Here is a 23,002-nt window from a genome sequence, read left to right on the forward strand (position 1 = left end):
GGGCTTATGATTATCAATAATTTCATAATTAGGTCCCCAGTAACCCAAAACCAAGAGAAAAATTAAGACTAAATTACAATTTAGATTTCTTCTCTGATTTTAAAATCGGTGTTTTGATTCACTAATTCACCTTTTGCTGAAAAATATTTATTAAAAAATTTTTTATTTATGCATATGTGTGCATATATGTGTATGGGTGCCTATAGATGGAGTAACGTGTCAGATCTCCTAAAGCTACAGTTACCTGACAAGGATGCTGAGATACAAATTTGGGTTCTTTGCAAAAGCAACAAGAACTTTTAATTGCTAAGTGATCTCTCTAGCCCCCTAAATCATTTTTTAAAATAAAAATGTAAGATTGTAAATATTCACAATGTATGCGGTGGTGCACTCCTGTTTTCTCAGCAGCCTGAACTGCAATATTATATCCAAGAGATTAGGGACATTTCAAGTACACAACACAATGCTTGTGGCACAAACGGGTTAATACTCAGGCTGCCGTGAGTAAAGAAGAAATTAACACCCATTACCTCAAAGTTTGTCTTTTTGTGACAAGAGCAACTAAAATCACATTATGAATTCCACAAACTGTTCAAACTTTTTGTTTGTTTTTTGAGGCAAGATTTCTCTGTAGCTTTCAAGGCTGTCTAACTCACTTTACAGACCAGACTGGCCTCAAACTCACAGAGATTCTCCTGCCTCTGCCTCCTAAATTCTAGGATTAAAGGCGTGTGCCACCACTACCCAGCCAAACTGTTCAATTTTAAAAACCTATATTCTTAGCTGGGCAATGGTGGCACACGCCTTTAATCCCAGTACTCAGGAGGAAGAGGCAGGTGGATCTCTGTGAGTTCGAGGCCAACCTGATCTACAGAGTGAATTCGAGGCCAGCCAGGGCTGTTACACAGAGAAACCCTGTCTTGAAAAACAAAACCTTAAAAAAAAAAAAAACTATTATTCATGTTGTACATTAGATCTCTAGAGTTGTTCATCTTACATGCCTGACAAATGAGAAACATTTTACAAGTTGGCACCATTACTCTTGTTAGCATTCTCTGTATTGCTCCAACTTAATTTATGCTTTGCTTAAATATGTCCTAAATAAACATTACTGCATAGTTAATGCTTGAAGTAAAAAACTTTACTCCTCCTCCCCACAGAAGGTGCTGTTGCTATTCAAAAGTGAGTAGAGACTATGGTCAGATGGTACTAAAAGCTATCTCCTCACTCTCCTAACTCATAGCTGAAAGCTCCAAGTAGGTAGCTCACATTGCTGCAAAGAAATATCACTATTAAAAGACCAGACAATACCTGTAGACATTCAAGCTCTCAGGAGGAGCTGCATCCAAGCTGACAGGGCTGCTGCTGTTCCTCTCGCTGCTCTCATAGCCAGATTCCATCCGCTGGATTAGGCGTGGATGCTGCTCGAAAAGATGAGTGCCTGGGCGGGCTGGGCCCCAGGATTTATGCTGTGAGCTCGGTCCACCAGCTCTAATGTCACAAGCAGGTGGCTTGCTTATTTCATCTGGTGTAAATTCTTTAGCTATGCCAAAGGACAAATATAGAGGAGGCATATTTAGCATTTGCTTAAATGAACTAACTAAACCCTCCCTCTGGACATTATTCACTGAAGTCGTATCTTCAAAACACATGACATCAGAGTAAAGATGTTCTTTGCCAGCTATACCAGAAAAAATAGGATTTTTTTTTTTAATTTATTGTATATACAGCATTCTTCCTGCTCGCCAGAAGGGGGAACCAGATCTCATTATAGATGGTTGTGATCCACCATGTGGCTGCTGAGACTTAACTCAGGCACTCTGGAAGAGCAGTCAGTGCTCTTAACTTTTGAGCCTTCTCTCTGGTCCCAAAACTCAGGATTTTTAGACACATAAATGAATTGTATTTGAAAGCCCATTTGTTTCTGTCATTCTCTGCTCACCTGAATCTTCAGAAAAGGTCCTAAGCTGAGTGTAGCCACAATGCTTCCTTTTGTCCTTACTAAAAATGCTGTCAATATTCAGCGACTCTCGTTTGGGTCTCCATGTTGGGCGGTACTTGCTGGAAGAACTGTATTTTGCCTCACTACTGGTACTCTCAGTTTCCCAGTCCCGAGAGTGTAAAGGCAAGGTCCTTGGTGGTGTCTTGTCTGGCTGGTCTCCTGCCCTACCTGCACAGGGAACCCCTGCATTGGTCTGAGAAGCCAAGGAAGGCCTGCTATGGATTATATTGCTGACTGTCTCTTTGAAATCCTTTAGCCTGCTGGTGCTGCTGGATTTGGAGGCATTCCTAGGAGCCTGCTTCTCTTTCAGTGTTTCTCCTACAATTCACAAAGAATGAGAGGAAAAAGGTGTTTAAAATAATTACAAATGTCCTGATCCTACAGTTGAGAAAGGAAGGGAAAGTTTACAGGAAGAAATAAGGGACTCAGATGGCTTGCCTTCACTGTGGTACCCGGAGGCCTGCGGCTCATCACCTTTCCTCCTAGCACGGCCAGAGCTCCGCTTGCGCTCTACCAGGGACCCTTTCTTCGGCGTGTGCTTCTGATTACATTCACTATCCGTCAGGTGCCCTGGAAGAACAAGGAAATGGGAGCAAGCTCTTTCTGCAACTGACCCCCACCCTCTGGAGAACCCAGTCTCCCTTTGGGACTTATAGTGGTGCCACAAGTTTATTAAACACATGGTTCAGAAACTGTGAGGATCAGAACTATGGGATGTAAGTGTAAGAATCTCTCAGTAGCTAAGTGCAGGAAAGCCCAGGCTAATGGCACCTTCCAAATCTAGAATACACCTGAGCAAACACCAGCCTCAAACCACACTCATCATCTTCACCGTGACCCGGAACTGAAAATGGTGACTAATAACTTCTGTCTACTCTTTAGTAATGAGGCACTGGCCCATCAGCTCTTGGTTATTTTTCAAAGGCAAGAAAAAAAAAGTATTATCTAAAAATGTCATGAAGCCTGGCGTTGGTGGCGCACGCCTTTAATCCCAGCACTCAGGAGGCAGAGGCAGGCGGATCTCTGTGAGTTCGAGGCCAGCCTGGTCTACAGAGTGAGTTCCAGGACAGCCTCCAAAACAATACAGAGAAACTCTGTCTCGAAAAACCAAAAAATAAAATAAAATAAAAATAAAAATGTCATGAACCCATGTATTTTGTTGTCCCCCAACTTTTGTTTTTTGAGACAGGGTTTCTGTGTGACCCCGTATGTCCTAGAACTCATTTTGTAAACCAGGCTGGTCTTGAACTCAACATAGACATGCCTGCCTCTGCCTCCCAGGTGCTAGGATTAATGCCGTGTGCCACCACACCTGGCCCTTTCATCCTTCTTTAAATCTGAGGTAAGTGCGTTTTTATGTTTTTAATTAAGGCCGAGTCTTGTTAGGGTCTTGCTTTTATTTTATACAGCCCAGGTTGGCTTTAATCCACAGTAATTCTTCTGCATCGTGAATACTGGATTACAGGCATGCATCACAGCTACCCCCACTCTCATAGCCTCGAGATGACAGGATTGGCTTTTGTTTGTTTGGCAACAGCTCTCGCTCTCATTATGTTTAGCTTTAGGAGTCAGTTCTAAATCTTCGGTAAATGTGGTTTTTTTTTTTTTTTTTTTTGGTTTTTCTCTGTATTGTTTTGGAGGCTGTCCTGGAACTCGCTCTGTAGACCAGGCTGGCCTCGAACTCACAGAGATCCACCTGCCTCTGCCTCCCGAGTGCTGGGTGGGATTAAAGGTGTGCGCCACCAACGTCCGGCTAAATGTTAATTTTAAAAGGCATTTCAATTTTGATTAATTCTCATTCTCATCTCCAACCTATGCTTTACCATTGTGGTAAATTCATAATTCATTATCAGTAATCACTGAGAAACCCCAGGGAAATCAGTGTTTTATGTAACTTTGCTGGCATCATGCCCATAGTATGCAAATGTGAGAGCATGATTTATATTATTTTAAAAAAGGGTCAGATTCTAAAGGATAGAATCAGCTAAGCAACCCAGAAGCTGCATTAAGTGTGACGACAGGCTGAGAGAAGCCACCCAGAACTCAAATGCATGGGATCTAACATGGCATCCTGACATGTGGGTATATAAAGAACCTTGCAGGCACTTAGGTTATCATATTGCAATGTGATGGAAAGTATTCTCAACCAATCACCTCATGCAATCTTTTGTAGCTTTTATTCATCTATTTGTTCATTTGGGCCCAAGAGAAAGACTTACAAAAAGAGAAAATCACGTACAACAACTAAATGATACCAAGGTTAAACTGATAGGGAATCTACTGACACTAAACTTAAACATATATATCACTCCCTCACAGCAGTGGCTTCTCTCTGACTCACAATCCAGAAAGATGGCCTTTAAAAAGCAATTGCACCTATACCATCCACACAAGTCTTCAAGAGAAATCCAATGAAACTGACCAAACTTCTAGGTCCAACCACCAATGTATAAGAGACAGGATGCAGCTGGGCAGTGGTGGCACACGCACACCTTTAGTCCCAGCACTCAAGAAGAAAGGGAAGAGGATCTCCATGAGTTCCAGGCCAGCCTGGGCTACAGAGCAAGTGCCAGGACAGCCAGGGATACACAGAGAAACCCTGTCTCTAAAAACAAAACAAAAATGAAGTAACCTAAAATGGTTCACAGCCACCTGTAAGTCCAGTTCCAGGGGATCTGACATGCTCTTCTGACTGCCAAGGGCAGGGTGCACACACACAAATGCAGGTAAAACACTCATACACATGAGATAAAAAGGTAATAACACAAATTAAGAAATAACGTACAAGACCCATCACAATGTTGGGATTTCATTTTGATTTTGAGCAAAACACACAAATCAGTAAAGACGGCACTCACAACAGTGAAGCTCTCACAGTGCTCAGGAGCTGAAAGTAGAATTATTTTCCTCTACCTTTTGTTCTCGTGTAGAACTCAGACACAGAGCCTCGCACATGTTAAGCACACGTTGTTCCTTGTACCACATCCCATGCCTTTATTGCTAATTTTAAGTATGTGTGCAAATGATTTTTGCTTTTGTAATATAAACTATATATGGAAGAAGTAATAGAATGTCTTGAATTTGCTTCAAAATAATTGAGGAATAAGGAACATCAGTAAAATTACACTGGTCTTAGATTACAGTTACTGCAACTAGGTGATAAATACATGAGCATGGACAGTACTCTATGTTGTATACATAGAACTGGTTGAAATTCTTTATCTGTATTAAGTGGGGAGAGGGAGAAATGGCTGGTGGTTAATAGCAATGGCTGATCTTCGAGAGGACTTGGGTTCAATTCCTAGTACCCATATGGCAGCTCACAACTGGCTGTAATTCTAGTTCCAGGGGATCCAAGGACCTTGTTTGATTTCTGTGGGCACCAAGCACACACATGGTACAAAACATTCATGAGGCAAAACATCCATATGTCTAAAAAAAATAGTCATTTTTTAAAAAGAAAGAAATTTTATTATTTATTTATTTTGGTTTTTCAAGACAGGGTTTCTCTGTATTGTTTTGGAGGCTGTCCTGGAACTCGCTCTGTAGACCAGGCTGGCCTCGAACTCACAGAGATCCGCCAGCCTCTGCCTCCCCAAGAAAAAAATTTAATGAAGAGAATAAATTGTTAATCCAAAGCCATGAGCTTTACTAATCCCCAAAGCGCTTAAGAATTTAAATAATATTTCATGCCTCAGCTGTTCTATTTCTCATAACTTTTCATCTCAGTAGCCATCCACCATTCTTCCTTCTGTGCCCTGTAATGACATCGTCCACTGATACAAGCACAGATTGAAAAACAATTCAGGAGTTCTTCTCTATGGAGTGTACAATAATGAGCAGGCCATCCTTTCTTTCTTTTCACTTTGTCCCTCAGAAACCTAGTGTGAAGATGAGTAGGTTTTCCCCACTCGTCAATACACCTTCTTTTGATGCCTTTCACTCAAAACCATGGCATGAAACATGACCAGGTAGAAGGTAAGGCAAAAGGAGTTTGATGACATCAAAGGATATCAGGACAAAGGTAGACTTAAGAAAAATTACACTGACAATCAATCGTATTACATGGTCCTTACTAATGCACTCCTATACGCAATGGAGCATGAGTGTTCATTCACTGCCTTGTTTCTTTGTATCCTACTCAATCACCCAAATTCTACACTTTCCTGCCTTGCCTACTTGTTACTACTTGTCCCAGTTTCTTTTTCTTGGGAGGCTTTCTATGCAGGAACTGAATCAGGCAAGCAGGGTCCTGTTAAGTCCCTACCTGTGTCCCGACTGCTCTGAGACATGGAATCATTCTCCACATTATAGATGACTGTTCCCTGAGAATCAGAAGAGAAGTGACTGACCACAGACTCATGGTGACAATGTTTGTAGGGATAGCTCTCCGTTGAGGAATCTGTTCGAGTGTCACTTGAGATGGAAGGCTCCCTTCCTGAAGGCAGGAGGAGACAGAGGGAAAAGTAAGGAGAAAGTGACAGAGGTGAGGGAAGGAGATGGAGGCAACAAAGACCCATAAGCCAAGAACTTCCGAGAAGGAAGGGTGAGGGGAAGACATCACAGAGCCATTCTTCCCAACACCCATCTTCCAGGTAATCCAGACACACATACAATCCCCACCCCTGCCCCTACCTTGCTGAAGCCCTCACTTTGCCTGCCACTGTGAAAAACTGTGGGGTTTTTAGAAAACCTATGGGGAAAGTGGAAGAAATGAAACAGTTGTGAGACATAAGATCTATAGAGATGGAAAGTCCCAGGCCAACCTGTCACACACACCAGTGGTCACCTGTCTGTCTTAGAGCTCTCCGCTCTATTGTCACACACGCCAGTGGTCACCTGTCTTAGAGCTCTTTTATGTTGTTTTAAAAACTTGACAACACATTTTTAGTATCTTTGGGAAATTAGTGTGAAAATGTCCAAAAAAAGGCTTTTCTCTAAACTCTTAGCTAAAATAAACACAACAGACAAACAGGCACTAGACTGGAGGAAGAAATAGAGCAGGAAGAGCAGCTGGACCTGGTATAAGTCCAGCACTCAGGAGGCTGAGGCAGGAGGATCACCATGAACTAGAGACCAGCCTGAGCTACATAGAGAGTTCCAGGCTGGTCTGTGCTAGATAGTGAGGCTGTCTCAAAACAAACCCAATCAAATCAAAACAGCAGACCAGACACAGACACAGCAACAGGAGGGAAAAGCCTTTACAGCAAGCATCTTCTCTTTCAAAGTTATATATACTAAAAGCCAGTCCTGTATCTTTACAGAAATCAAGCTCAAACTGCAAGAGTTATAGTTCAAATATTATCAGCCTCTGTTGGGATATCCTCGGACTCTATAGTCGTAAGCTTAGTTATTTCTATAGGAAGGCATTATGTAATTCCAAGCAGTTGGCTTAGATGGGAACAACAGATTCAGACACTGAGGACCAAGACTTCTCCATTTGGAATTTAAACAAAACTCTTTCACTCCAAAGATTAGAACTGTAGTGACCTAGTGTTTCTTAACAATTAACATATGCCAGGTACCAGCGAGATGGCTTGGTGGTTAGGAACACTTTCTGCTCTTGCAGAGGCTTGGGGTTCAGTTTCCAACACCCACTTGGTAGATCACAACCATCCATAACTCCAGTTCCAGAGGATTCAAAACCTTCTTCTGGATTCTGTAGGCACCAGGCATAAACACAGTGCAACAGGCACACAGGCAAAACACCCATACACATAAAATAAATACATATCCTTTTCAAAATTCACTTAAGCCACTGTAGGACTGCTAGCAAGAATCAATAGCCTTTAACAATGTTACAAAGCTACTGAAGTATCTATCCTTATAATTTTATTTTAGTATCATGATACAAACGTGTCTGATTTGGGGTCAGCTGATTTGGGGCAACACACTCTTAAAAGCTGAAGAAAACAAAGCTTGATGCTAATCTGCTTGTGTACAAGTTGGCACTTCTTTCTTACAACGCAGCAGACCCTCTTTCTTCTTGCTAAACTGTGAGTTGAGCTTGTGAGCACCCAGCCATCTGACTCTTCGGGGTGGTGGGAGGGTTAGGGTGCTCACCTGAATCTTCACTATCGTAGCATGTCTTGCTGTATGACAGGAACTGAGCTTGGGGAGGCAGGTCCTGGGTAGACACTGGTGTACCCTGGGGATCTGCATAAAGCAGCAGCAAGGGCTGATAATGCCCTTTGATGCATTTGGTTACCACATCCTTCCATTTTGGACCAATCTGAGCCAGAAACAACAGAAGAATATGACAATTACCCTTCATATGCTCAATTCAAAACATAATTCCTTTCCTAATATAGTTTTTTTACAACAAAAATTAGGTAGAAAAAATTCTTAGACCTAAACTTAATGACTTTCTATTAAGCCCCCTTTTTTAAATAAAGCATTAAAATACTATCAGAAAGATGAATGCAATTAGTTTTATTTCTATGAACCATCACCTCAGTTTTGAAATATGCATAAAACCTCACAGAGGTCTTTGAGAGTGTAAGTTGCTTTGTGATCACCCTCTTTTCATAGACATTAGATTTAAGAGCTCACTTCAGACTTTCACTCCCACAGTTTTTCCCAAATATTAAAATTACCTTAACAAAGCTGAAAGGCAAATAAAACCTCTCTTTCAGAGAGTCTTAGAAAAAATGACATTCACACATGGTAGGACACACAATGTCAAACTACTTAGAATGGAGAGTTTGAACCTCTCACCCACAGTCCTGTGGTAGACTCAGCTCTGCTAGCACAGTAGAAAAGTAGCATAGCAGTCACACCCCAACAAAAACTGGACCAAACCTGTAGACTCATCCCTTCTTAAGCTTGAACCAGGCACATTCGTAAGTATAAGTTATGGCTTGCCATTTAGACAACTAGCTAGTGTGGTAGTTTACTCGTAACAGACATTAAACCAAGTTGCCAACATTTTAATTAAAACACAGTTATGTTTTCGTATACCAATCTTATTATTTTGTAAGAGTTCTTCCCAGATTAAAAAAAAAACTAAATTTGTTGCTCTCCCCCCCTCAAAAAAAAGAGAATATGGGAATCTGACAAAGACTTAACTGTTTATGGAAGATTTTGCTTCAAATATACAGATTGATGTGGTCAGCGTAACTACAGCAGTCTCTATTTTGGCAGGTGGCTTCCCAACTGACTCAGACACCGTTTTACCCTCAGTATATTTTGGACACGACCAGGTTTCTTGCTCTAAGTATCACTACAGCCCCAGGTTTCATGTTAACCTCTAATAAGTAATGCCAGGGAAATAAGAATTGTAGGATAATTTTTGTTCATTTTTTTGTTTTGTTTTTCTTTTGACATTTTCTCTTTGTAGCCCTGTCTGTCCTGGAACTCGATCTATTCTCAAACTCTGCCTGCTTCTGCTTCCCAAGACCTGGGACTAATGGCATGAGCCACCACTGCCCTGGGAAGGATAATTTTTAATAGCCTTGAAACAAATTGTCACCTATGGATAATGCCAGACTAGAAATCTACAACTCAGTGTTAACCATATAATCTAATCTAACATGTCCCCATTCAAATCAACCACTTAATAATGATGCTGATTTGTCAACTATAAAAACAGAACCCTGCTGAATGTCTTGTTTGCATTTATTAAGAGTAATGTCCTTACATTTAATAGATAAAGGCTAGGTGTAATAGCTCTTACCTGTAATTTGGGAGACTAAGAAGAACTTCTACAAGTTTGAGGCCAGCCTGAGTTACATTGTGACTTACAGGCCAGCCTGAATTACAACAGATCAAGACCCTGCTTCAGAAAAACCACCTACTGGAGAGAAGACTCAGCAGTTCAGACTGGATAATGATCTCGTAGAGGACCTGAGTTCAGTTCTCAGCACCCATGTCAGGTGACTCACAAACACCTGTGACTCCAGACACAGGGGATCTGACCCTCTGGTCTCCGTGAGTACCTGTATTCACATGCACACACCCATATAAGGGGGCAGGCGCAAATGCGCATACACAGACGCAGTTTCAAAATAATCAAATTAGCCAGGCGGTGGTGGCACAGGCCTTTAATCACAGCTCTCAAGATGCAGAGGCAGGTAGATCTCTGTGAGTTAAAGGCCAGCCTGGTCTACAGAGAGAGGTCCAGGACAGCCAAGGTTACACAAAGAAAGTATATCCTGCCCCAACCCCCAAAAAAACCCAACAAATAATAAAAAGAATTAAATCTTTTTTTAAGAAAAAGAAAACAGCTGGGCAGTGGTGACACAGGCCTTTAACCCCAGCACTCAGGAGGCAGAGGCAGGCGGATCTCTGTGAGACCAGCCTGGTCTGTAGAGTGAGTTCCAGGACAACCACCAAAGCCACAGAGAAACCCTGTCTGGAAAAAAACCAAAAAAAAAAAAAAAAAAAAAAGGAAAAGAAAACAACCAATCCAATCATCACAAAGTATGTATCTTACCAACATTGTAGAGAATCACCATTCAAAATGACTAAAATAAAAACTGAAGAAAAGTAAATATTTTTCATTTCCGGCACCAAACACTTCAACATCCTCGTATATCCCTACCTCTTTGACATGAGCATCATCAAAATACATCCATTTCCGGATCTTGGTTTGAAAAAAGAATGTAGAATAGTGTTTCCCATAGTAACAGACCATTCCTACTAAGTATAGTTCAGACTGCTTGGCCCGGTCATCTGTCACTCTGAAAAACAGCTATGGGAATAAAAACAAGAAAGGGAAAGATCAAAGGTCCATTATAGTCAACCATCTAACATAATCCCTCAGCACGACATTTCTCTTCCTTCTCCACACCCCAAACAAGGCCACGCTGGGGGCCCTGACTGGTGGTACTTACTACGTATGCCAGTCTGGCCTCAAACATGGCAGTGCTTAAGCCTCAGCCTTCTTTGCCTTGAGACTAAAGGCATGCACCGCCACACCTAGCTCTTCCATCAGCATTATTTTGTTTTGTTTCATTGAAATAGAGTCTGATGTAGCCCAGACAGGCTTTGAACCCACTGTATAGCTAAGAATGACCGAGCTCCTGATCCTCTGCTTCTGTCTCTCAAATGCTGGGGTTACAGATGCTGCTGCCATGTCCAGTGGCCATCAATATTGCTTAGTGAAGGCAATAACTTGCTTCTCCCCTCAAGCTGAAATAGCTTTACTACTCCAGATTATTTATTATTTATTAGAAAAGGCACACATGGTGGCAAGTGCCTAACATCCCAACACTGGGAGCTAAGGCAGGAGGATCATAAATCTGAAGCTAGCCTGGACTACAGGGTTAGTTCAATATTTTCTTTCTGAGGCATAAGAGAAGCCAGAACAATTTCGAAACAAAACCAGCTCTCAAGTTTCAGGCTTTTTCAGCATCTAGGTGCTCAGCTTTCAAACACTTGAATTAAAGAATTCTGACCTAAGAATTTACTTAGTTGAGACAATAATGAAAATAGATACTTAAAAAAAATAAAGAGTTCAAGGGCAAACCAGGCTGCACACCCACTGTTGCCCCACTTGAATTATAAGAGAGTCTGACTCAAAGACTTTCTATTAACCAGAATAAAGCAGAATATGGAGACTGCAAAGCAAACAAACAAAAACCCCACTTTTAAGATCTTACTGTGCACAACCTACTGCAGTTACATTCCTTGAGGAGACCCAAAATGTGACTCCAGACAGTTCATTTATTCTCAAGAGTGACAATTTAAAACAAGAACAGCCTCTCCTTAGTCTTGGGACTATCCCAGACAGAAACCAGAACAAAGAAAACCAGACTTTCTGGTTCCCCTTGAACCGAAGGAAAACACTAGTTGTCCCTACTTTAGGACATGGAGCGGGTAAGAATGAGACCTGCTCTCACATTTGTCCCCTCATTCCCCAAAATAAACACACGGAAACCCCTAAACTACTAAATTATCATCTAAGCTATTTTATGTCTGCCAAGTCCCAACCTCACAAAATGGCAATCTGGGTTCAGCTCAGCCTGCACTCAGCACTCAGCATTCCTCGGGAATCTTGTCAAGTGAATTTTTTGGGGGGGCAGGGAAAGCCATCACTTTCTGTCCATTTCTATAGTCCTCCCATCTCCAGAGAGAGCATGTAGTCCTCTATTAATGTAAACAAGCTTCCAACAGATCAGACCCCATGTGAGTTCCCAGGCTGCCCCACTAACCTGCCTTCGGCTGCAGTGTAAGCCCTTTAACTGACAGGACTCCCCCACTATTCCCCATCTCCTCCGCTCACTCAGCCCTGGAAAGTGCAGTGTGCCTCTCTCCTTGCCTCTTCTCTCTGCTCCCCTCTCTGTGCTGGAGAAGCCAAAGCAGACTCTGTCTATTCTGGCTCTCTTATCTAAAAAGACAAACAACCTTCCCCTCCCCAGGGAGTGACCTTGTGGTGGTTTCTCAGTGGTGTCCTCACTGTCAATTTCCTGCTCTTGGGCTCAGACCACCAACTTCTACCTCCTTCAGGTCCAACGTCAAGGTAGCTTGTTCCTTTAACCCTGCTATCTCCCATGGTTACCATTCTGGTATAAACAATGACCATTCCATAGAAACTGCTCTCTCTCTCTCTCTCTCTCTCTCTCTCTCTCTCTCTCTCTCTCTCTCTCTCTCTCTCTCTCTCTCTCTCTCTCTCTCCCTCTCTCTCTCTCTCTCTCTGTTTCTTCCTTCCTTCCTAACCAATATCTAAGTTCTGCCCATTCTGTCCTTCAAGGCAAAAACTGTGCCTTTTTTTTCTACGAGGGTCCCATCATCTTCACAAAAGTGGTATATTAGCATGAGCATGAGGCTCACGAATCTGAAAGTGTATCTGTCCAAAATGCTACATTGTCATATAGAACATATCTCTCTGTTTAGTGCTTGAACAATACAAAATTAAAGAGAGCTAATACGTACATCACCCAGCTTAAGGCAGGTGCCCAGACTGTGTATGACATCCTCTGCCAAGTCTGAATGGTCTGAGTCCCAAACCAGTCCAATTGTGATAATCTGTGGTGCGTTCATCAACACACGACGGATCCGGATTCTCTCCCCACAGTTACTCTGAAATACATACACAACATAGCACTAGTTCAAACATTCCCACCTGCTCTGTGGCAATGTTCCAAGCCAAGGCTCTTTTTCTCATCCTAAACTCCAAAGAGTTAACTCACTGGACAGTTCCGCAGGTCCCCCATGGTGCTGGCATTCTGAAGCAGTTCACCAAACATACTTGGAGAAGGTTTCTCTCGTTTTTCCAGCATACAAATAGCCTGGTTACTTCAAGATAGGGAAAGGAAGAAGGTAATGGCACATGTTGTACCAGATTATGACTAAATTAAAAAACAAAATCATTCACTCAAACCCTAACTCACACGTCATCTTCTTTTTAAGACAGTCTTATTGTGAGCTCTCTCTAGCTGTCTTGGAACTTGCTATGTAGACCCGTCCGACCTCCAACACATAGAGATCCATCAGCTTCTGATTAAAGTCATGGTGGGCACATGTGATTTTCATTTGCTGACTATACTACAGCCCCATGTCCTGACTAGACTCAGTGTCCTAAAACACAATTGAGTCTCTCTATTTGTCCCCAAATCCAAAGCTCACAGACTCTCCATTTCTTATCCCATTTTGCTAGCCATTAATAAGCCTAAGAATTCTGGAGTTTTGCAATACAGCACAAATTCATCGATAAGGATATATGCTATTTGGTGGCCTTCAGTTAAAACCCAATCAACTGAAGGAATGCCTAACAGTACAAAAAAGAATTCCATAAGAATGGGCTGGGTCAGGCGGTGGTGTCACACACCTTTAATCCCAGCATTTGAGAGGCAGAGGCAGGCTGATCTCTGTGAGTTCAAGGCCAGCCTGGTCTATAAGAGCTAGTTCCAGGATGGCTCTAAAGCTACACAGGGAAACCCTGTCTTGAGAAAAAAAAAAAAAAAAAAAAAAGCAAGAAGAATGGGTTGAAAAAGTGTCTTGAGCAGCGGCAAGAACAGTGGCTGCTTTTCCAGAGGACCCTGGTTCAGTTCCTGGCACCCACATGGCAGCTATGGCTGTCTGTAACTCCAATTCCAGGGGACTCAAAACTCTGCCTGACCTCTCTAGGAAGCAGGCACCATCATGATGCACAAGCATACTTGCAGGTAAACATTTACACACATAAAATAAAAACAAATGAATGTAAGGGAAAAGGTTCCGTAAGACTCACCACAGAGAGGTAGTAGAGATGTAATGCACCATCTGGATGAAAGGCAGGGGGTCGGAAGTGGCGCCACAGCTCGTACACACACACTGCACCAGAGGGAGGGAGCAAGACTCAGCAGCCACAGTCGCCAGCTGTTCCCAGACCCACTTAACTCTACATCACCAGATAAAGTGTTCTTCAAAACAAACATATACGAGTGCTCTATCTTGTCGGGTGTGGTGGCGCACGTCTTTAATCCCAGCACTCGGGAGGCAGAGGCAGGCGGATCTCTTGTGAGTTCAAGGCCAGCCTGGTCTACAGAGTGAGTGCCAGGACAGCTTCCAAAGCCACAGAGAGACCCCATCTCAAAAACAAACAAACAAACAAAGTGCTCTATCTGCATGTACACCTGCACACCAGAAGAGGACATCAGATCTCACTATATACAGATGGTTGTGAGCCACCATGTGGGTGCTGTGAATTGAACTAAGGTCCTCTGGAAGAGCAGCCAGTGTTCTTAACCTTTGAGCCATCTCTCCAGGCAGATAAAATGTTCTTAAAGAAAAAAATCTAAGACATGAGGATAGATAGGTTTACCTGCTCAAACAATGTCATTGCAAATTTCTGGTGAGAAATGCAGTGAGGGGCAGTACATATGTCCTCTTTGGTTTCATCCGCAATGTGGAAGTGAATTCTCATCAGGAGGTTCTCCTGACAGGAAAACACAAAAGCAACACACTTAAAGCCAAACAAACAAGTTGGAAAGCAATCCATCCCAAGACACAGAAACCTTCCTGGAAAGCAGTGATATCTCTATATTTTTAAAACTTTTTCAAAGAAGGAAGGAACAAAATAAGGGATGGTGGGAAGGAGGAAGGGAGAGAGGAAGGAACGAAGAGAGAGAGAGGTGGATAGATACAGACAGACATAGGAAATTAATGTGAGCCATAGGTGGTTCAGATTTTTACCAGTTTTACATGAACTGGGCTTGGACGCAATTCCATCATATACATTCATGTAGCACATCAAGACCACAGAGCTGCTCCTTGTCACCTCCTAACACCCTCACCTATCTACCCAAACCCTCGCCCGGCAACCACTAGCCTGCTCCCACCCACTCCTCATGGCAGTTCAAGAATACTATATCAATGTATCACATAGTATATAACTTTTTTCCTGTTTTACAACAGGGTCTCCTGTATCCTAGGCTGGCTTGGAATTCACTAGGTAGTCCAGGATGACCTTGTACTTCTGATACTCCGGCTTTCACTTATGAGTGATGGAATTACAGGTGTGCATTTTATGTCTGATGCATATATTAGGGTCCGACTCGGGCTACATACAATAGGCAAGTACTCTACCAACTGAACTACATCCTCTATGTCAATAAATAAACTTTTGATAGTACATTTTCATTCAGGGTTATTCCTATGCCAACTCCCTTTTTTACTTTAAGATAGGGCTCCAGTCCTGCAAGGACTCCACAGTCTTAAAAAGAAATAAACAAGGGGGCTGGAGTGATGGCTCAGGGGTTAAGAGCACTCACTAGCTGCATTTCCACAGTTCGTGAGTTCAAGTCCCAGAAACCACATAGTGAGCTAAACTCACTATGAAAACCAGCCAATGAGCCCACTTTTCTGAACTGTTACTATGTATCCAACTTCAAAAGATTTCCTGTGGCCTCTGTGGGTCAGCACATGCATTTTGCACTTGGAGGTGGAAGACTAAGGATTAAAGTCACTAGAGCAATGTAACTGTTTATAAGAACATCACAGTCTCTGTTTAATGCTGTTAGAAATAGAGACATTCAAAAGATATGGTTCTCCAGAGTAGCACCATCAATACAGCATTACCTGGGCACTTGCTAACTTTCTATGCCAGACTATTGGATCAGAAGTTCTGGAAGTACAATTTGTACTTCAACATGCCTTGGTTCCCCTGAAGGTAAAAGCCACTATTTTATGCAATGGCAAGCATTAAACTACCCTAAACCTGAAGGAAAAAAATCATAAAGCCACAAGCCAATTCATATTGTAGCAGTAGACTCTAGAACTCTGAGAAGGTTAAGAAAGTCCTAGTCCCAATGCAGAGACAAAAACATAGTAAATGCCATCATAAAATAGTCAGTCCTTGATGGAGATGAACAATCCTGCTCCTTATCAAAGAGGCCAAGAGGGCAGCACTTACAAAGCACTCTGCAGCATCATCCATAATTCCCAGCTGGAAGCGTTGCTCATCCTGAAAAGTCTTTGCCAGAGCACTGCGGAGAGTGTCAGAGGGAAGCACTTTTTCACTGCTGCACTGAAACTGGTTAAAAATGCCCTGTCGGGAAGAGGTCAGACAAGAGGAAAAGCACAATGCTGTTATTAAGCTTCTGTACATCCAAGGCGGTCATGCTGTCATTCCTATGGCAACCTGGAAACAAGGTACACTCAATCTAGTTATTTAACGAAGTAAAGACTGAAAACTTGGAATGAGGAGAGTATCTCTGCAATAGATCTTGCATCTGGGGAACCAAGGCATGTTGAAGTACAAATTGTACTTCCAGAACTTCTGATCCAAGAGTCTGGCATAGAAAGTCTAGCAAGTGCCAGGTAATGCTATATTGATGGTGCTATTCTGGAGAGGACACATTAGAAGGGCCCACTGTAAAGACATATGTAACACAGTTACAATACTTCCTGAGATGGAAAGGTAGAAGTGTAGGTCAAAAAGAGAAAGATGCATGTAAATGGATTGGCAAGTATTCTTTAGGAGGAGTCCTCCTACTATGAAACTTAGCCCTCTTTTATACTTTAGAGATAATACAAGATTGTCCAGGGGGCTGGAGAGATGGCTCAGGGGTTAAGAACACTGGCTGTTCTTCCAGAGGTCCTGAGTTCAATTCCCAGCAACTACATGGTGGCTCACAACCATCTGTAATGAGATCTTTTCTGGCGTGCAGGCTGCATATATTATTCACAATAAATCTTAAAAAAAAAAAAAGATTGTCCAAACTGACAGATAATACAGCAAGGCATGCATCATGTCCATAATCCCAGCACCTGAGAAGTTGAGGCAAGAAAAGATGCAGAAGCTGGACGTTGGTGGCGCACGCCTTTAATCCCAGCACTCGGGAGGCAGAGGCAGGCGGATCTGTGAGTTCGAGGCCAGCCTGGTCTACAGAGTGAGTTCCAGGACAGCCTCCAAAGCCACAGAGAAACCCTGTCTTGAAAACCCCCAAAAAAAAAAAAAATGCAGAATATGAAGCAAGCTGGGTGTGGTGGACGGCACACCCTTTAAGCCCCCCGTGCATGCCCTTTAAACTCCCCCCCGTGCACGCCCTTTTTCAGTAGTAACAACAGCAGCAAACCCTTGAAATAAGCACTCTGTTATGTTTACTTCCAGTTACTTCCTCGCAGTACTTAGGCCAAAGCCCTGAAAATCATGATCGGCCTTCCCGTCTCAGAGCTCACACCCTGTCAACCGTACTTCCACACTCAGAACATATTAGACCTCACTCCGCTCACCACCTCATCTACTGCCAACTCTTCTATTCACTGGTTGACTGTAACTATTTCTTTTTTACTAGTTTCTAAGATTCGACTTTCATTATTTTTAACTACATGCAAGTGTGGGTATGTACAATGGCATACAGGTATGAGTGGAGACCAAAGGTTTTGGATCCTTGAAGTTGGTGTTACAGGCAGTTGTGAATCGCTTGAAGTAGAGTCAGGGAACTCACTGAACTTGGATCCTCTAGAAGAACCATTTACCCATCTTTTCAACCAAGCTGCAACCATTTCTTGAACTGAACCATGTCTCCAAGGAAATACACAGTAGGCTCAAAAATAGTAGCCAGATGATTTTTAAAAAGTAACAAAATAAAAATAAGCTGGGTAGTGGTAGCACATGCCTTTAATAGTAGCACTGGGGAGGCAGAGGCAGGTGGATCTCTGTGAGTTCAACACCAGCCTGGTCTATAGAGTGAGTTCCAGAACAGGCTCCAAAGCTGCACAGAGAAACCCTGGCTCAAAAAAAACTTGAATGAATGAATGAATGAATGAATGAGTGAAAATTAAGTTCAGAACATAGCTCAGTTGGTTGATTACTTGCCTAACCTGCACCAAGTCCTGGCTCGGATCCCCTGCATTGCACAAACCAGGCATAGTAGCACATGCCTACAATGCCACTGTTCCAGGCATAAAGACAGGAGGATCAGAAACCCAAGGTAATCCTTGGCTGCATAGCAAGTTGGAGGTCAGACTAGACTACATAAAACTCTGCCGCAAAAAAAAGAGTAAAAAAAAAATCAAATGTCATTCCTCTGTTGAAAACCCTCTGAAGATTTCCCATCAGTTATGCAGCAAAAGCCAAAGTGAGAAGGCTCCATGTTATCTGGCCTGCCATCTGCTCTGACTCCCCCACACCAGCCATATGGCCTCTCACTACACCCCAGCTATCCCAGGGCCTAGGCGGGGGACTTTGTACATGTATCCCTTACTTGAGTCACTCTGCCCTTGTGCAGCTTGGCCACTTACTTCCTGCAGGGTTTTATCATATGCCACTTCTCAGTACAGCAGATCCAATCAACCTACTTAAATTGCAGGCTCTAGGGGCGTGCACACCTTAATCCCAGCACTAGGGACGCAGCAGCAGGCGGATCTCTGAGTTTGAGGCCAACATATTCTAAAGTGTAAGTTCCAAGACAGCCAGGGCTACACAGAAAAACCCTGTTCTGAAAAACCAACCAAACACACACACACACACACACACACACACACACACACACACACACACACACACACACACACACACACCTGGAAAACTCTTTTCCTAAATCACCAGCATTCACTGGTTTTTTTTCTATCACACTTAGTATTAATATATCAAATATTTTAGTTAGAATACAGAAGTGAGAAAAGTGTTATTCTTTTATTCTTTGATATACTCTCAGTACCTAGAATGACACTATTATATGAAAGACAACAAAAAAACATGTTTTAAGTAATCAATCATGTGATATGGTTAGATCTCATGAAAGGAGACTATTAAAGGAACTTTTTCCTCTCTCCTTTAAAAATACAGAAAAGCTGAAAATCATTTTGAAGTTAAAACTATCTTCATTTCACCCTCTTTCCTCTTCATGCAATGCTAAATATTCTAAAGCCATTCAAGCACAGATTACCATATAACTTATTATTTCCTAACAAACGATTCCCTACATTGTACAGGAGGCAGGCCAGGAATACATATTTGGTGTTACTTGATATGTTCCGGGGTCTCTACTGTAATTATTATTCCAAGCTATTTTGGAGCAACTTAGAATCTACTGCTAAGTCGGTAAGTTAGGTAAAGGCATGGCAGGGCTTTCCATAACTTATTTCTGAACTGAGCATGCCTGTGAGAAAGCACCTCTACCAGAGCATGAGAAAGAACACAGGTCTGCAGTTAGACACTGGGATGTCTGTCTAATGACCAGGATTCTGAAATTTTGATGACTACTACTACAAATCACATGGTGGCTTGGGCATGACGGCCTGGTGACTTACTGGGGAAAAAGGCACCCATTTGGCAAGGCTTGTGATCACCAGATAGCTAATCTTCTTAACTGTTCCTGATAAGGCACACTGCTGACAAAAACGATTTCCAAACCAAAGGGCCAATGAAGTCGGAGTCTTTGGAGTCTAATCTGGCATGCATGCCTCTATACATGTGAAGGCCAGTCTTTGGAGTCTAATCTGGCGTGTGTGCCTCTATGCATGTGAAGGCCAGTCTGATCATCCTCAGGTGCTCTCCACCTTAATTTTTATTGCAACAGGGCCTCTCGCTGAACCTGGATCCCACAGATTCAGCTAGACTGCCTGGCCAGCAAGCCCCTAGGGACCTCCTGTGTCAGCCTCCCCAGCACTGGCATTACTACCATGACTGCTTTTAACAAGGGGACTGGGGATCCAAACTCAGGTCCTGCTTGAGGAGAAAGCAATTTACCACTGAGCCACCATCCAAGCTTCAAAAACCAGTTCTATAGCAACCAGGAAAATATTTCTAAAACAACTCTATACAAATTAGATATTTGCAAATTTCAACACCCCCCCCCAAGTCTTTGCTTGAGTTTCTTCAGAAATTAAGCCTACTACTCCTATGGCATTGCTATAGAAATGTTATTTTCTCCAGTGCAGCAGAAGCTATATACCAACTTAAGGAAACTATAAGTCACTTGGACCCCATTGTGGTGGCTGTTACCTATAATTCTAGTAATCAAGAGGCTGGTATAGGAGGACTATAGTGATATCTTGTTTATACTCTAACAAATAAAGCTTGCCTGAATATCAGAGGGCAGAGGGAGCCACTAGGTAACCATAAAGGTCTGGAGGTCTGTACAGACAGACAGGAAGTGATATGGCTGGGCATAGAGAGAAAGTGATAAATCAGGAGAGAGGAGGTCAGCTCCAGGATATGTCTCTAGTAAAATGAAACAGTGTTTTGCTTAATACAATATAAAGCATATTACAGGTATACCACATAATCCTACAGGGCAAGCAGTTATAGAAAGACCAAACCGAACTCTAAAGATGTGCTAAATAAACAGAAAGGGGACAGGCATTGGTGGTGCACACCTTTAATCCCTGCACTCGGGAGGCAGAGGCAGGTGGATCTCTGTGAGTTTGAGGCCAGCCTGGTCTACAGAGTGAGTGCCAAGACAGGCTCCAAAGCAATACAGAGAAACTCTGTCTTGAAACCCCCCCCAAAAAATAAATAACAAGTTTGGGATCAATCTAGGATATACTGCAAGATTCAGGCCAACCTAGACAACACAGTAAAACCCTAAATCAAAAATCAAACAAGGGCCAATCATAGTGGCATACACTTTTAATCTCAAACTCTAAAGCCAGAAACACAAGCAGGCGGAGCTCTGTGAGTCTGAGGTCAGCTGGGCTACAGAATGAGTTCCAGGACAGCTAGATCTACATAGTAAGACGCTGCCTCAGAAAGAAAGAGGGGGGGGGGCAGGGGAAGGGAGAGGGGGAGGGAGAGGAGAGAAAAGAAGGGAAAAGAAAAAAAAGAAAAGAAAAGTCAGGCAGTGGTGGCGCACACCTTTAATCCCAGCACTAGGGAGGCAGAGTCAGGTGAATCTCTTTGAGTTGGAAGCCAGCCTGATCTACAGAGTAAATTCCAGGACAGCCTGGACTACACATCTGTCTCAAAAGAAAAAAAAAGGAAAAAAGAAACAAACAACAACAACAAAATCAAAATAAGGGCTGAGAGATGGCCAATGGTTGAAAGCACTTGATGCTCTCTCTTGCACCAGGGTTCAATTCTTATCACTCATTTGGTGGCTCACAACATCTGTAACCACAGCTCCAAGGAATCCAACAGATAGGCACATGGTGCACCTACATGCATTCGGGCAAAACAGTTTATACATTAAGTAAAATAAATCTAAAATAAAATTTTTTTAAAGATTTTTATTTATTTATTACACATACAGTGTTCTGCCAGAAGAGGGCACCAGATTGAATTGTAGATTGTTGTGAGCCACCATGTGGTTGCTGGGAATTGAACTCAGGACCTCTGGAAGAGCAGCCAGTGCTCTTAACCTCTGAGCCATCTCTCCAGCCCCCTAAAATAAATTCTAATGAAATAAATAAAAACAAAACAAAACTGCAACAAACAAAATTTCAACCCAGATACATGAACTTGGGCAAGTTATTTCACTTCTCTAGATGTCTATTTTATGTATACACATATATACACACATGTACACATTGATTAGCCTTATGTCTAATCATGGGTCAGTTGTGCTATTTTAAGTTGCTAAGCTGTCCATGTGTCACTGTCCTAGACTGAAGCAGCCTAAGTCAGATGCTTCTACTAAGCTAACAACTCAGTCTCTGAGATCTGAGCAGGAAGGAAGGTCTATTTTACTTTCTATTCTGCGGTTCTCATTCAAGAAAGGCAGATTTTAGCCCAGCTTGGTGGTACACATTTTTTTTTTTTTTTTGGTTTTACGAGACAGGGTTTCTCTGTATTGTTTTGGAGGCTGTTGGTCCAGCCCAGCCTCGAACTCACATCGATCCGCCTGCCTCTGCCTCCCGAGTGCTGGGATTAAAGGCATGCGCCACCACTGCCCAGCTGGGTGGTATACATTCTTAATCCCAGCACTCAGGGAGCAGAGGCAAGTAGATTTCTGTGGGACCAGACCAGTTTGGTCTAGTGAGTTCTAGGTCACCCAGAGGTACAAAGTAAAACCTTGTCTCAAAAATAAATAAATTTTACAAAGAAAAAGAAAAGAGGGGAAAAAAAGAACAAAGAGAAAGAAAAAAAAAGGAAGCAGGCTTTTCATGACTTAAAGTAATTAGGGTCTGGGCACAGAAAGCAAAGGCCTAAGGTCAGAGCTCTGTCTGCACCACAGTGGAAAACAACCACACATCTGGCTCTTATATTCAGTAGCATCAATGTCTGCATGCTGTATTCTTTTCTCATCTCTTAATTACAGGCAGCTTTCTCCACCCTCGTTGAGTAAAGGAATGGATTTCCGATGGTCTTTAACTGAATCCTCTATCTTTTCTTACTTACCGTCAGCCTTGCTCTGCTGTGGCTAGGAAGAATTGGGTTAGGGATGAGCAGCCTAGCCTTCCTAGCTTGCGTCTGTGGAGCTGTTGCTCTGTGAGAAGCTCAAGCACAAAGCCCCTCTGTTAGGGCAGCACACTAACCCTGTGTGTCCCTCTCACATGAGCACAGGGCCTGGAACCGGCCTCCTCCTGTTCCCTTTTCGCCCTCCCTCCCACCTTTCCCAGAGGGAGATCCTGTTGGCACCAAAGAAAGCCAAGAACATTTAGTTCAGCAGTAAGAACAGGTGGCAGTAGCAA

At 42.7% G+C, this 23,002-nt stretch overlaps 1 protein-coding gene across 12 annotated transcripts in view; it reads right to left on the reverse strand.

Moving 5' to 3' along the window:
* Positions 1-23,002, reverse strand: part of Usp54 (ubiquitin specific peptidase 54) — an 86,548-nt gene that overhangs the window by 29,310 nt on the left and 34,236 nt on the right. For 5 of the 12 annotated variants that reach the window (XM_040735882.1, XM_040735883.1, XM_040735884.1 and 2 more), the window contains exons 4-14: positions 16,338-16,472; positions 14,748-14,861; positions 14,175-14,257; positions 13,135-13,240; positions 12,878-13,048; positions 10,545-10,694; positions 8,066-8,234; positions 6,270-6,440; positions 2,441-2,572; positions 1,943-2,320; positions 1,312-1,543 (exon numbers count right to left, since the gene is read on the reverse strand). In XM_040735882.1, coding sequence (XP_040591816.1) covers positions 1,312-1,543; positions 1,943-2,320; positions 2,441-2,572; positions 6,270-6,440; positions 8,066-8,234; positions 10,545-10,694; positions 12,878-13,048; positions 13,135-13,240; positions 14,175-14,257; positions 14,748-14,861; positions 16,338-16,472 — 1,841 coding nt within the window. Of the gene's footprint in view, positions 1-1,311; positions 1,544-1,942; positions 2,321-2,440; positions 2,573-6,269; positions 6,441-8,065; positions 8,235-10,544; positions 10,695-12,371; positions 12,513-12,877; positions 13,049-13,134; positions 13,241-14,174; positions 14,258-14,747; positions 14,862-16,337; positions 16,473-22,709; positions 22,855-23,002 lie in introns of those variants that run through there. The other 7 variants (XM_040735886.1, XM_040735885.1, XM_040735889.1 and 4 more) reach the window with 5 other exon arrangements.

The sequence above is a fragment of the Mesocricetus auratus genome, unplaced genomic scaffold (assembly GCF_017639785.1).
Source record: "Mesocricetus auratus isolate SY011 unplaced genomic scaffold, BCM_Maur_2.0 Super-Scaffold_100053, whole genome shotgun sequence".
In the NCBI taxonomy this organism is placed as follows: Eukaryota; Metazoa; Chordata; class Mammalia; order Rodentia; family Cricetidae; genus Mesocricetus; species Mesocricetus auratus.